This window comes from Mauremys reevesii, linkage group 4, assembly GCF_016161935.1.
Source record: "Mauremys reevesii isolate NIE-2019 linkage group 4, ASM1616193v1, whole genome shotgun sequence".
Lineage (NCBI taxonomy): Eukaryota > Metazoa > Chordata > Testudines > Geoemydidae > Mauremys > Mauremys reevesii.
Genome location: NC_052626.1, coordinates 138,311,982 through 138,324,904, shown reverse-complemented (window position 1 = coordinate 138,324,904; position 12,923 = coordinate 138,311,982). Strand labels below are relative to the sequence as shown.

Sequence of the window (12,923 nt, the reverse complement as noted above, 5' to 3'; positions counted from 1 at the left end):
TGGCTGTGAGAGCCCAGGGGCAGTCTCACCCCAGCTTACTGCTCTCCCTGGCCAAGAAGTTACCAGGCCAGCCCCTCAGCTGGTGGAAATCTGCATCTCTATTGCCTTCAATGGCGCTATGCCCATGAGACTCTGGCCCCAGCTGTGGCTGTATGGCTGGGGGTGAGTTACCAATACCCCCTGCAGGGCAGACATCTCTGGCACAGTGTGCGCTTGCCCCGCTGGATGAGAATGACTGTCACAGTGTCTCCTCCTCCCTATATCATCTCTTGCAGGTGACCAGCAAGCTCCAGGTGCTCTCCATCACCCTTTTAAAGACCTGCTGGAGCTTGTAAGGGGGCCCAACCGGAGGCAGATGAAGGAGCATGTGCTCCAGAGCCTGGTCCCACTGCTCCTCCTTGCGCATGATGAGCGTCCCAACGTGTCCCAGGTGAGGCCACGAATTGGAGTCTGCGTCTGAGATAGTTACAGAGCGACCATTTGTTTGGGGGGGGGCAACATGTGACACCCCCCTTTAAAGGGTCTGGCCGGTAGAGGGCAGGTGCTCAGAGCTGTGACAATCAGGCACTCAAAATCACTTGAATGTTGAGTCCAGTAGTGCCATGACCATGGCACCCCACCCAACTGCTGAGTCTTCTCTGCATCCTCTGAGCTCAACACCCCCCTGCAGCCAGGCTGAGAGATTGGGTGGGGCGAGTGGTCGCCTCACCACTCCTACAGCCACTGGCCTCCGCACACTCCCCTGGCTGTGCTGGTGGGAAGAGCACAACCCTGGCCATATCCCTACCAGGAGCAGGGCTACTCAGCCTCCAGATGGTGCACAGGACCCAACGTGCCCTTAGCCAAGCGGCCCGGACAGCCCGTACTAGCCATGACATGCCCAAGCCCCTCCCCCCCATGCCTCTGCACATGCTAGTGCTCATGGCCCCCATCACTTGGGACACAAATGCCACCAGCACTAATGAATTCACCCCATGAGGTGGGGAACTGAGGCGCAGCCTCAAAAATATTGAACCCCCATGGGCATTAGGCACCTAAATCCCTTTGCAGCCCTGGCCTAAGCAACTTGCCTGAGTTCCTGCACAGAGAGCTGGGAATTGAGTCAGGTCTCCAGCCATTGCCTTAGCCACACCGCCGCCCTTCCGTGAGCAGCCACGGCAGGGAAGCGTTCAGCACGCATGGCCTTCCTGGCCTCCGGTAACTAGGCTAGTGGCTTCCAGCTCCCATAACTGTGTCCGGCTCGCCCCGGCCCCTCTTGTTTTGCAGGTGTGTTGGGACACCCTCAGCAGTGCCGCCCAATTCCTGAGGTGGTACCAGCTCAGTGGCCTCATCCAGCACAAGGAAACCTGGCGAAGCTGTGACTGCCTGGTGAGGGAGCCCTCTGGCCATTCACTGCACAGCCCTCGCTGGCAGAAGTGGAGGAATCAGTGGATAGGGCACCCCCAATTGCCTGGCTCTGTGCCCACACTGAGCCCCAGCCCCGGGACCACACCTGGCCCTGGGTGTGGTCCCTCCGCGTGATCCTCCCAGCACAGGAAGGAGGGGAAAAAACAGGACGTGCGCTCCACACACCTGCAAGCTGGCCTGTGGGACAGAAAGGCCTTTAATAATCTTGTGCTCCTTTGTTCTGGCTCCTAGGTGATCCACTACAAGGAGAGAGCTGATGACTTCCTGGGCCAGACCATGGCCTTCCTGCAGAACCCACAGACTCCAGTTAGGGAAGCAGCCATCAGGTTCCTAGGTAACCACAGAGCAGAGGGGTCCCTTTAGCAGAGGGGCTGGATCTGGTCCCAGGCTCTCCTCAGTCCCTGCCAGCAGCGAGAAGTGACCCCTCAGCTCCTGATTCCCTAATGAAGGCGAAGGGGTGTCAGAAACCCACAGGAGCAAGCTCACCCCAAACTGCCCTGATCGGCTGATGGGACCCCTCTAAGCCCACTGCTCCTCATGCAGTCCCCATTCTCCGCCCCCACCCCACCATGGGCTCTTGGTAGTGGACCTTCAAGGCGCTGTGCTCTCCTTTGGCAACCAGCCCTGTAGCCATCTCTGGGGACTCGCCCTTTCCCCTGGGGATTCAGGAGCGTGTCCTGGCCAGTGAGGGGCGGGGGAAAGCCGCGGTGCTTGGAGGGTGACAGGCTCTTTAACACCCTTGCTGGGGACGCGGGGATGTGATGAGCTGTTTGTGTGTGTAGGGCTCACTGCCCGGAAGCTGGACCAGTGGAGCCAGGACAAGCTGGATGCCTTCTGCGACAGTGAGTGGTCCCGCTTTGAGTACTGAGCACTAGGGGGATGAATGGCCCAGGGCTGCAGGGTGGGTTCAATCTCCGACGCCAGCAACGTGGTCACAGGCGAGAGCCACAAGGGGATGCAAAATGTCAATCCCCAACCCCCTGATCAGCTGCCCCCTCACCCTGTCGTGTCTGCTGGTTGGCATGTGCCCAGGCACTTAGCCCTGACCTCAGAGCTGCGGCCTGGTAGATCCCCAAACTGGGCCTGAGCTGGCTGGCCTTTGCAGATGACTGCCCCCACAAACACAGCCAAAGTGGGGTGCTGCCTCCCCCCTTGCACTCACTAGCCCAGTGTTTGGAGCAGTCACCTCCACGTGGGACACCTGGGGTCAAGCCACTGCTCCAAATGAGGCTGAAGTGACGTCCGGTCACCTACCTCCCTGCTGCGTGTCCGGACTCCTGGGCAGCACAGGGCAGAGCAGCATCTCCACCACATTTGTTTGGGAAAAGGGAAGGGTGGGTGACATAGCTCAGACTCCTCACTCCCAGAGCAGATTCACAGCTGGGCCTCCCAACCGGAGCTAGAGAATGGCTGAGCTCCCTCCTCGGCATTTCCTGGAGGGCAGCAGAGCACCTGAAGTTAGGCGGCGCCTAACAATGCCCAAGCCCCCTTTGTGACTCTCCCCCTCTCTAGGCCTAAGTGCCCATCTGTGCATTGGGGGGGAAGGGGGAGGGTAAATACAGGCAGGGATGAGGCTCTCAGATACTGCAGGGATGAGGCAGTCCTAGAAATAGTGAGTGAATGGGGTTCATTGGGACTTCTTGCCTGTGTCTGGAGGCTCCCCCAGCTGTGGAGGGCGGTGGATGTTTAGTGAGGGTTGCTGGTTGTTCCCGCTAGTCCCCTGCCTCCTGCCACCTGGCCTGCTGCCTCCTTGTTGTGGGCCGAGAGGTACAGAGCTGGCTTGGCCTGCCGGGGCTCTCCAGAGTGCCATGGCTCTGACCTCCATTTCCTTCCTTTCAATCTTAGACCTCAAAGGCTTGCAGCAGGACAGCAAGTCCTCAGTCCGATGCCTGGCTTCTCAGACCATCTTCATCCTGGAGGCCTTCAAGAACCAGCCTCCAGCCTGCTGCAGCCTATGGACATTGGTCCATAGGATAAGAACAATGTGCACTGCGGAGAGCCAGCTCATTGAAGCTGCCCAGCTGCCCTAGGTCTGGGAAAAGCCAGCCTCCCTTCTCTGGGGGCTTGGTGCATCAGAGCCCACCTGGAGCAAGGTGGAACACATGGCTTCTTCCCAACTGGCTGCCTGCCCTGCCCAGCCATGTGAGTAGTTAACTGCTCGATAGCTTTCATCATCATGTACTTTTGGACAGGTTTCCATGCACCGTGTTGCATTTACGTCCTGCCCTCGGTCCCCATTTCCAGTCGTGTACGTTTTTGATGCCGTCGGCCATTTTAAAAATTTATTTTGTATTATTTTTCTGTTTGGCCGGGGGAAGGTTGTGTGCTTGTGTTTTGACATATTTAGAGAAAAAGTACGAATGAGTAGAAAGAGAGGCTGTAAAGGGTTTGCAGTCCCCCCCCCCCAGGCCCCCCCGTCCATCCATCTGGGTGGGAGACCACACCCTTGCTATGATACTTCCGGCACGGTGGTTCAGGGAAAATTAGCTCAGTGTTAATGGCTCTAGCCTGCAGTCAGGCCAAGTAACGGTAGAGAGTCTGTTTGCCCGGGGCCCTCAATCAGGGCAGGGCGTCAGTCGAGAAGGGGATCTGGCCTACAGTCAGGCAGGCAGAGCAGCAGGAGGTCCATTTGCCTGGCCCTTGATCAGGGTAGGGCAGCAGTCAAGTAGGGGGGCTCTGGCCTACAGTCCGGCAAAGCTGTCGCAGTCTAGGGGAGGTTAGCTCTCTGGTGGGAATGTCAGGACAACCATCTGGCATCTGGATTCAGGTGGGTGCCAGACCAATTCAGGCCTCCTGACAACCAGGGGGGAGGCTGCCACTCCTGACGTTGAGGTGGTAGGGGCAGAGGAACTCAGGTCCTCCCATTCCACTGCATCCCAGCCCAGGACCCTAACAGCAGTGGAGTTGTCCGCCACTGGGTCAGCGGGGAAAGTCCAGCCGCCACACGCTGGCTGGCTTGTAGTCAATAACACAGCCAAACCTAATTCTGCTTCCCTTGGCTCCATCCGACACACCCATTCCGTGTGTACATGGGTTCCAGGGCTGTTGTTCGCTTCGCTGGGATAGACAGCTAGTGGCAGCCCCCCCAGCTCCTCGGAGATCCTGGCATCTGGCAGCTTTGTCAGCACCTCTGGGTCTCTGTCAGGAGAGCCGTCTCCGTTAGGTCTGGGCTCACGCAACGGGGAAGAGACGTCCTGCTCCTCAGGCAGCCCTCCCCCGACTGAGCTGGAGGACCAGCCTTTTATAGTTCCGCTTCCTGTCCCACCTCTGCTTCCAGCGGGAGGCCATGCACGTCCCCGTTCGACCCACCAGGGGGGCGTTCACGGATCCCTCCCTGTCTGTCAGGACAGGAGACTATGCCATCTCGCTACAGAGGCCTTAAAGAAAAGGAGTTTTAAAAAAAGAAAGATTGCTTAGGCTTAGAGGAAAAAAGGAAAGAAAGGTTATCTTAAATAGAAGAAAGAGGGGAAACTAGAGAAAGCAACAAGAGAGAGGAGTTTGTAAGAACGTGGTAAAAGGTTATTTTTGTTGGGACTAAAAAATTATAAGAGTAAAAAAAATTGAACTCAATTTAAAAAACCAAAGGCTAATTAAATAGAATAGGAAATATAAAGGAAGGTTGAGAAGGTCGGGTGAAAGAACTCACCTGGCAGAATAATCGTCAACCGAGCAGCACAGCTTCCGCTGCAAACTCTGCTCTCCCATTCTTGCATCAGTAGCAAATTTCTCCATGTTGTCGGTGCTGGGCTCCACTGAAAGCTACAGAAGGAAACCATTTCCCGCCTTTTATCAGCCATCTTGAACCGAACAGCTCTCCTACGTTTCATGCCATTTTTCCAGGATTACCCATGCAGGCACCATAGCGCGGCAAGTATGTAGCCCACTCAGATCTCTGCTGCAGTCTTGACCATTGTAAATGCCTCACGCATTATCCAGCAGTATGTGAAGTTTCTGCAAAAATGGGCGAGGAAGCGACGACAGAGCGATTACTGTACTGATGAGGACATGGACACCTCTGTTCCTAGAAGCACAGCATGCAGCGATTGGGAGATCATGGTGGTGTTGGGCCAGGTTCATGCCGTGGAACGCCAATTTTGGGCCCAGGAAACAAGCACAGACTGGTGGGACCACATAGTTTTGCAGATCTGGGATGATTCCCAGTGGCTGCGAAACTTTCGTATGCGTAGGGCCACTTTCAGAGAACTTTGTGACTTGCTGTTCTCTGCCCTGAAGCACAAAGACAGCAAAATGAGAGCAGCCCTCACAGTTGAGAAGTGCGTGGCCATAGCACTGTGGAAGCTTGCAATGCCCAACAGCTACCAGTCAGTCAGGAATCAGTTTGGAGTGGGCAAATCTACCATAGGGGCTGCTGTGCTGCAAGTAGCCAATGCAATCATTGACCAGTTGCTATCAAGGGTAGTGACTTTGGAAAATGTGCAGACCATTGTGGATGGCTTTAATGCGCTGGGGTTCCCTAACTGCAGTGGGGCGATAGACAGAACGCATATCCCTATCTTGGCCCCGGCACACCGGGGCGGCCAATATGTAAACTGTAAGGGGTACGTTTCCATGGTGCTGCAAGCACTGGTGTATCACAAAGGACATTTCACTGACATCAAGGTGGGATGGCCGGGAAAGTGCATGACACTCGCATCTTCAGGAACTCTGGTCTGTTGGAACAGCTGCAGGAAGGGACTTACTTCCCAGACAAGAAAATTACTGTTGGGGATGTGGAAATGCCTATAGTTATCCTGGGGGACCCAGCCTACCCCTTAATGCCATGGCTCATGAAGTCGTACACAGGCACCCTGGACAGTAGTAAGGAGCAGTTCAACTATAGGCTAAGCAAATGCAGGATGGTGGTCGAATGTGCTTTTGGACGTTTGAAAGAGCGCTGGCGCAGTTTACTGACTTGGTTAGATCTCAGCACAACCAATACTCCAATTGTAATTGCTGCTTGTTGTGTGCTCCACAATATCTGTGAGAGTAAGGGGGAGATGTTTATGGCGGAATGGGAGGTTGAGGCAACTTGCCTGGTGGCCAATTTCGCACAGCCAGAGAACAGGGCGATTAGAAGAGTGCAGCAGGGTGTGCTGTGCATCAGAGAAGCTTTGAAAGACAGTTTCATGATTGGCCAGGGTACAGTGCGACACTTGTGTTTGTTTATCTTGAAGTTACCCGCCCCCTATATATATGAAAGGAAATAAAGTCACAATTGTTTAAAAACCATTCTTTAGTATTCAATGCACAACACATGGAGAGAAATCAGAAGGTAAATGGGGGGAGGAGGGGTTGGGTTATGGGGGTGGAGAAGAAGGGAAGGAGAAGTCCAGAAACCAAATCAAAAGTTCACATATGCCAACTTTCTGCTGCTTGGGTGAGCCTCTGGGGTTGAGTGTGTGAGTCCCCTTAGACCTCCCCCGTCGTGTTCTTGGGCGTCTGGGTGAGGAGGCTATGGAACTTGGGGAGGAGGGAGGGCAGTTATACAGGGGCAGCAGCGGCAATCTGTGATCTTTCTGCCTTTCCTGCATTAGATCCACCATACAGGGCAGCATGTCAGTTTGCTCCCCCATGAGCTCGACCATAGTGTCCTGCCTGCTCTCATCGCGCGCGTCCCTCCTTTCTTCGTGTTCCTGTAATGCATTACGTGACTGCGCAATTGTTTACCACCACGCATTCAGCGGGGCCCTATCAGCGCTGGAGGACTGCATGAGCTCGGCGAATATGTCGTCCCGAGTTCCTTTTTTCTGCCTTCTAATCTGGACCAGCCTCTTGGATGGAGTAGATTGGGGCTGCGTTGAAACATTTGCACCTGCAGGAGAAGAAAAAGGAAGAGTAGTATTTTAAAAGATACATTTCAGAGAACAAAGGACACACTGTTTCTCAGTGAAACAGGCAATTCATAGTACACAGCACATCACACACAGCCAGGCAACAGAATTCAGCTTGCAGCCAGCCATGGTAAGCCCTAGGGGCACGCGGGGTTCTGTTTCTTCCGCATTCATTTCAATACTTTCAAACTGCTGGGCCCCCTTTCTCATAGCAAGCAATGCCTGGTAGGTTTGCAGTATAAAAGGAGGTCCTGCAGGCTCTCTGGGATGATTGCTTCACACAACACACACACACACACACACACACACACAGACTCGCACCCACTGCGTGGCTCCGATGAGGCTCTGAACAGGGATGAGCCCTTTAAACTAAACGCAAACAGCCCAACGTGGCTGTGTTTTCCCCACCCCCCACCCCGCCACCACATGGCTCCGATCAGGCTCACTCGCCAGAAGTACCTTCTCCAGGATCATGGACGTGGGGGTGGGGGCTATTGGCTCCTGCATTAAGAATAGTTCCTGGCTAGGGATGAAAATGGATTCCCCACTTGCCGCCTGTGCACTGTCCTCCTCCTCCTCCTCTTCATCCTCCAATAACTCATCCTCCTCGCTCCGTTCAACTTCCTCCTTGGAGATATCCACGGACAGTGGTGGGGTAGTGGTGTCGTCACCCCCATAACTGCATGCAGCTCACGGTAGAAGCGGCATGTATGCGGCTGTGACCCACAGCGCCCATTTGCCTCCCTGGCATTTTGGTACGCTTGCCTGAGCTCCCTGATTTTTGTACAACACTGCTCTGTGTCCCTGGAGTAGCCTCTTTCCGTCATGGCCCTGGAGACTTTAGCGTACGTATTTGCGTTCTTTTTTTTTTAACGTAGTTCTGCCATAACAGATTTTTCTCCCCAACATTCGATGAAATCCAGTACCTCCCATTCGGACCATTCTGGAACTCATCTGCGAATCCGGGACTGCGTGGTCTCTTGTGATGGTGCTCTCTGCATGATTGCCTGTGATAGTGGACTGTGCTGCTGGTCACCTGTGCTGCTGGTGACCAAACAGGAAATGAAATTCAAAAGTTCCTGGGGCTTTTCCTGCCCACCTGGCTAGTGCATCAGAGTTGAGAGTGTTGGCCACAGCAGTCACAAGGAAACATTCTGGGATACTTCCCGGAAGCCAATAACTTTGAATTGCATCCACACTACTTTTAATCCGGGATTGCGATCTCGATTTAAGCGCTACTCTACTTGCCGAGGTGGGGTACAGAAATTGGATTAAAGAGCCCTTTAAATCGAAGAAACCAGTTTGGTCATGTGGAAGGAATGATTTTTTTTCTCCAAATTAACTCGGCTAATTCCGAAATAAATGACTAGTGTAGACCAGGCTTGAGAGAGGGAGAGTATAGAAAACAGCAAGAGATCATTTTTGGTTAGTGAGAGAAGGACAGTATAGAAAGCTGCAGGGAGGGGACACAGGGGAGAGAGAACCCTTGTGGCTGCCTCTGGGAAAAGAGGCTCACAGCCACCAGCATGGTTATCTCCGCCTCTCGGGATAGCTAGATAGATAGATGTGGTGTATGAAGATAGATAGATAGATAGATAGATAGATAACCCTATTGGCTTTACGCCCTTTTACATTTTATGTGATTTTTCTCTAATCTCAGCTCCTTGAACTTTTTCATGGTCCAAAGCGAACAACAACCCTGGAACCCATGCACACATGGAATTGGTGTGTAGGAAGGAGCCCAGGGAAGCTGAACTGGGTTCAGATGTGTTATTGACTACAAGCCAGCCAGCGTGTTATGGTTGGACTTTCCCTGCTGACCCAGTGGCGGACCACTCCACCGCTGTTAGGGCCCTGAGCTGGGACACAGTGGATCGAGAGGGCCTGGGTTCCTCTACCCCTACCACACCAACGTCAGGAGTGGCAGCCTCCCCACCTGGTTGCCAGGAGGCCTGAATTGGTCTGGCACCCACCTGAATCCGGATGCCAGACGGTTGTGCTGACTCTCCCACCAGAGAGCTAACCTTCCCTAGACTGTGACAGCTCTGCTGGACTGTAGGCCAGAGCCCCCCTACTTGACTGCTGCCCTACCCTGATCAAGGGCCAGGCAAATGGACCTCCTGCTGCTCTGCCTGCCTGACTGTAGGCCAGATCCCCTTCTCAATTGACGCCCTGCCCTGATTGAGGGCCCCGGGCAAACAGACTCTCTACCGTTACTTGGCCTGACTGCAGGCTAGGGCCATTAACACTGAGCTAATTGTCCCCTGAACCAAGGTACCCCCGGAAGTATCATAGCAAGGGGCATGGTCAAAGGGGCTGACGGCGCCAGAAATGGGGATGGGGTGTGGAAACCTGCCAAAAACTGTTTGGTGATGAAAGCTATCAAATGGTTAACTACTCTGTAACGGGCCGGTGTGGCTCCCCTCCTCCCCTGGGAGGGTTGAGCCCCGGACACCGGAAGGGGCGGGGCTACAGAACAGTGAGCCCGCCCCTCAGAGGGTCAGGCGGCGACCCAGAAGTATAAAAGCCGGCCATCCGAGCTCAGTCAGAGCCCAGCCACTGCCGGGAGCAGACCTGCCCGAGGGAGCTCGTGACTGGGAAGCCACTGGGGCCCAGAGCAGTTGCCCGGACTGGCCGGAGCTTCCCCTCACTCACTACCGGGAGGACCCGCCGGAGCTTCCCCGTGCCACCTACGACGAGGAGCCACCAGAGACTTCCCCTCTCCGCTGTTGTTACCCCGAGGAACCCCCGGAGCAGCACTGGCCGGACTTCCCCAAGGAACTGCCGGATCTACCCCGCTCCCGGGCTGTGAGGAGCCCATGCTGTGGGACTTCCCGGGAGTGGACGCCGCGGACCAGGTAGGCCCAGAGGGAGAAATTGGAAGTGGCCCGGGGGCAGCCGACCCTAGTCAGGCTGCAGATCAACCCATACCCATGTCAGTGTGTTGCGGTGAGGATCCCCACTGACCATCAGCCGTGGTAGCTGCTGCCTAGGACCCCGGGCCGGGATGCAGTGGAGTGAATGGGCCTGCGTCCCCCCTGCCACCCCACTGACGGGTGGCAGTTTTCCCCCTCACCCCAGTGCTCAGCCCCTGCACCAAAGGGCCTGAGCCTCCTAGACTGTTTGCTGCTCAGCCCCTGCCCCAAAGGGCCTGAGCCTCCTAGACTGTTTGCTACTCAGCCCCTGCCCCAAAGGGCCTGGGCCTGCTGAACTATTTGTACTGTTGCTCAGCCCCTGCAGCAAAGGGCCTGGGCCTTCTTGAACTCTTTGTGTCGCTGCCCCGCCCCTGCACCAGAGGGCCTGGGCTTGCTTGAACTCTTTGTGTTGTGGCCCAGCCCCTGCAACAGAGGGTCTGGGCCTCCCCAAACTGTTTTATATTGTTGCTCAGCCTTGCAACAGAAGGCCTGAGCCCTAATTGACTCATGTATTGTTGCTCAGTGGAACGGGCCGGTGTGGCTCCCCTCCTCCCCTGGGAGGGTTGAGCCCCGGACACCCACGTTTACAGTTGGTACCAGAAGTGGGGAGTCGAACCCTTGCCTCTGTGAGAAGGGGCCGGTAGGTGAGTGGTGATTCACCCCCTTCCTAGCCAGGAACATGGATATGCAACGGCTGTTCCAGCTGCTGGTGGAGAGCCAGGAGCGGCAGCAGGCAGCCCAGCAGCAGCAGCAGCAGCATGCCACCCAGCTGGAGCAACAGCAGCAAGGAGATGCCACCCAGCTCCAGCAACAGCAGCAGCAGCACGCAGCTCAGCTGGAGCAGCAGCAGCAGCTAGTACAGCAGCTGGGGAACCAGCTGCAGCACCTCATGGGCCCCACACCCCACCCCGCCGACTGGCCAGCAGGGGAGGGCACTGGGGGGGGCATGTTCGGCTGCCCCCCTGCGCCTGACCAAGATGGGCCCGGATGACGACCCCGAGACCTTCTTGGTCATGTTTGAGCATGTGGCCCTTGTCGCGGGGTGGGCCCGAGACCAATGGGCCACTCTTTTGGCCCCGTATTTGACTGGGACGGCCCAAGCGGCCTACTGCAGACTGGCGACAGAAGAGGCCAGAGACTACGACCGAGTAAAAGCTGCGGTCCTGGAGCCCAGAGACCTTTAGACAGCGGTTCTGGCACCAGACCTACCCTGCGGGCGCCTGTCCCCGGATGGTGGTCCAGACCTTGAAGTAGGCCTGCCGCCGGTGGCTGCAACCAGAGGTCAGGACGGCGGAGGAGGTCACCGAGCAGGTTGTCTTGGAATAATTTGTCCATACCCTGCCGGCCCGGGGAAGGGCCTGGGTACTCCGACACTGGCCGGCGACCCTGGCTGACGCCGTCTCACTGATCTGTCTGCAGTGCATTCATGGAGACGTCCGGCCCTACCCGAGCGCTTGAGCCCGACTAACAGTGGGTGGTATCACCCGACAATTAGTAGTCGGCTTGGCGCCCCGCCTGGCGTACCCTGTGATTCTGGGGCGGGACTGGCCCGCCTTCGAGGAGCTCCTCCGGTCAACGCCGGCGTTAGAGGCCGAGCCCCAGGAGCGTCCGACAGAGGCGGAGAAGGACGGTGAGGAGAACGAAGCAGGAGACCAAGAAGCCGGTGGACCACCGGAGGAGGCCCTAGCCGAACCCCGCTTCGACACCGATTTCTGCCGTGACCAACGCGCAGACCCTGCTCTTAGCCGGGCCTATGAGCAACTCGCGGCCGTAGACGGGTCCGTGATCGATCCTCATTGGGCACCCAGTGGCCCCATTTTGAACTACGCCAGGACAGACTCTACCGGGTCGACAGAGACCCCCGCACACGGGAACCGCAAACGCAGTTGCTGGTACCCCGCTGTCACCAGCGAGCCATGATGAGGTTGGCCCACGATGTACCAGCCACCAGACATCTAGGGCATGAGAAGACCCTGGCCTGAATCCTGGCATGGTTCTTTTGGCCCGGACTCCACCAAGACGTGAAGCGGTATTGCGACTCCTGCCCAGAGTGTCAGCTGGCTGCGCCGCCTCGAGTACCCAAGGCGCCCTTAGTCCCCATGCTGTTGGTTGAGACCCCGTTCGAGCGGGTCGCCATGGACCTGGTGGGCCCACTCCCCAGAAGCGCGGCCGACTTCCAATACGTCTTAGTCCTCATGGACTACGCCTCCCATTTCCCAGAGGCCATCCCCTTGCGGAGCATCACAGCCCGGACTATTGCTGGGGAGTTGGTAAAGATTTTTGCCCGCGTAGGGTTGCCCAAGGAAATACTAACCGACCAAGGTACTAATTTTACGTCCCGGCTACTCAAACTGGTCTGCAAGCTCCTAGGGGTGAAACAGCTCCACACCTCCATGTACCATCCACAAACCGACGGGCTGGTGGAGCCGTTTAACTGCACCCTCAAGGACATGCTGAAGAAATTTCCCCCAGGGGAGCTGCGCCACTGAGATCAATTTCTTCCACCCCTGTTGCTGGCTGTCCAGGAGGTCCCCCAGGCATCAACAAAGTTCTCCCCATTTGAATTGTTATATGGACGGAGACCACGGCGCCTCCTGGATTTAATGCGGGAGAACTGGGAACAGTCGGCCTCCCCATCCCAGGGCCTCCTCCAGTACGTCCTCCAGTTGCGGGAGTACCTCACTCAAGCAGGTACCCTGGCATGGGAGAACTTGAGGATAGCCCAAGCGAGACAGGGGCGAAACTACAACCGGGATGCGCAGGCATGGGA

General features: G+C 56.2%; 1 protein-coding gene across 1 annotated transcript; it reads left to right on the top strand.

Moving 5' to 3' along the window:
* The first annotated feature begins 152 nt into the window (after window positions 1–152).
* On the top strand, window positions 153–2,275 carry LOC120404020 (maestro heat-like repeat-containing protein family member 7). The gene is made up of 5 exons (XM_039536033.1): window positions 153–162; window positions 276–430; window positions 1,267–1,368; window positions 1,639–1,741; window positions 2,190–2,275. The coding sequence occupies exons 1-5, from the start codon at window positions 153–155 to the stop codon at window positions 2,273–2,275; spliced, it is 456 nt and encodes a 151-aa protein (XP_039391967.1).
* The last annotated feature ends 10,648 nt before the right edge of the window (window positions 2,276–12,923 follow it).

Coding starts and splice junctions, on each gene's coding strand:
- LOC120404020 (XM_039536033.1), top strand. Junction 431..1,266: donor AGCGTCCCAACGTGTCCCAG/GTGAGGCCACGA, acceptor CTTGTTTTGCAG/GTGTGTTGGGACACCCTCAG. Junction 1,369..1,638: donor GGCGAAGCTGTGACTGCCTG/GTGAGGGAGCCC, acceptor TCTGGCTCCTAG/GTGATCCACTACAAGGAGAG.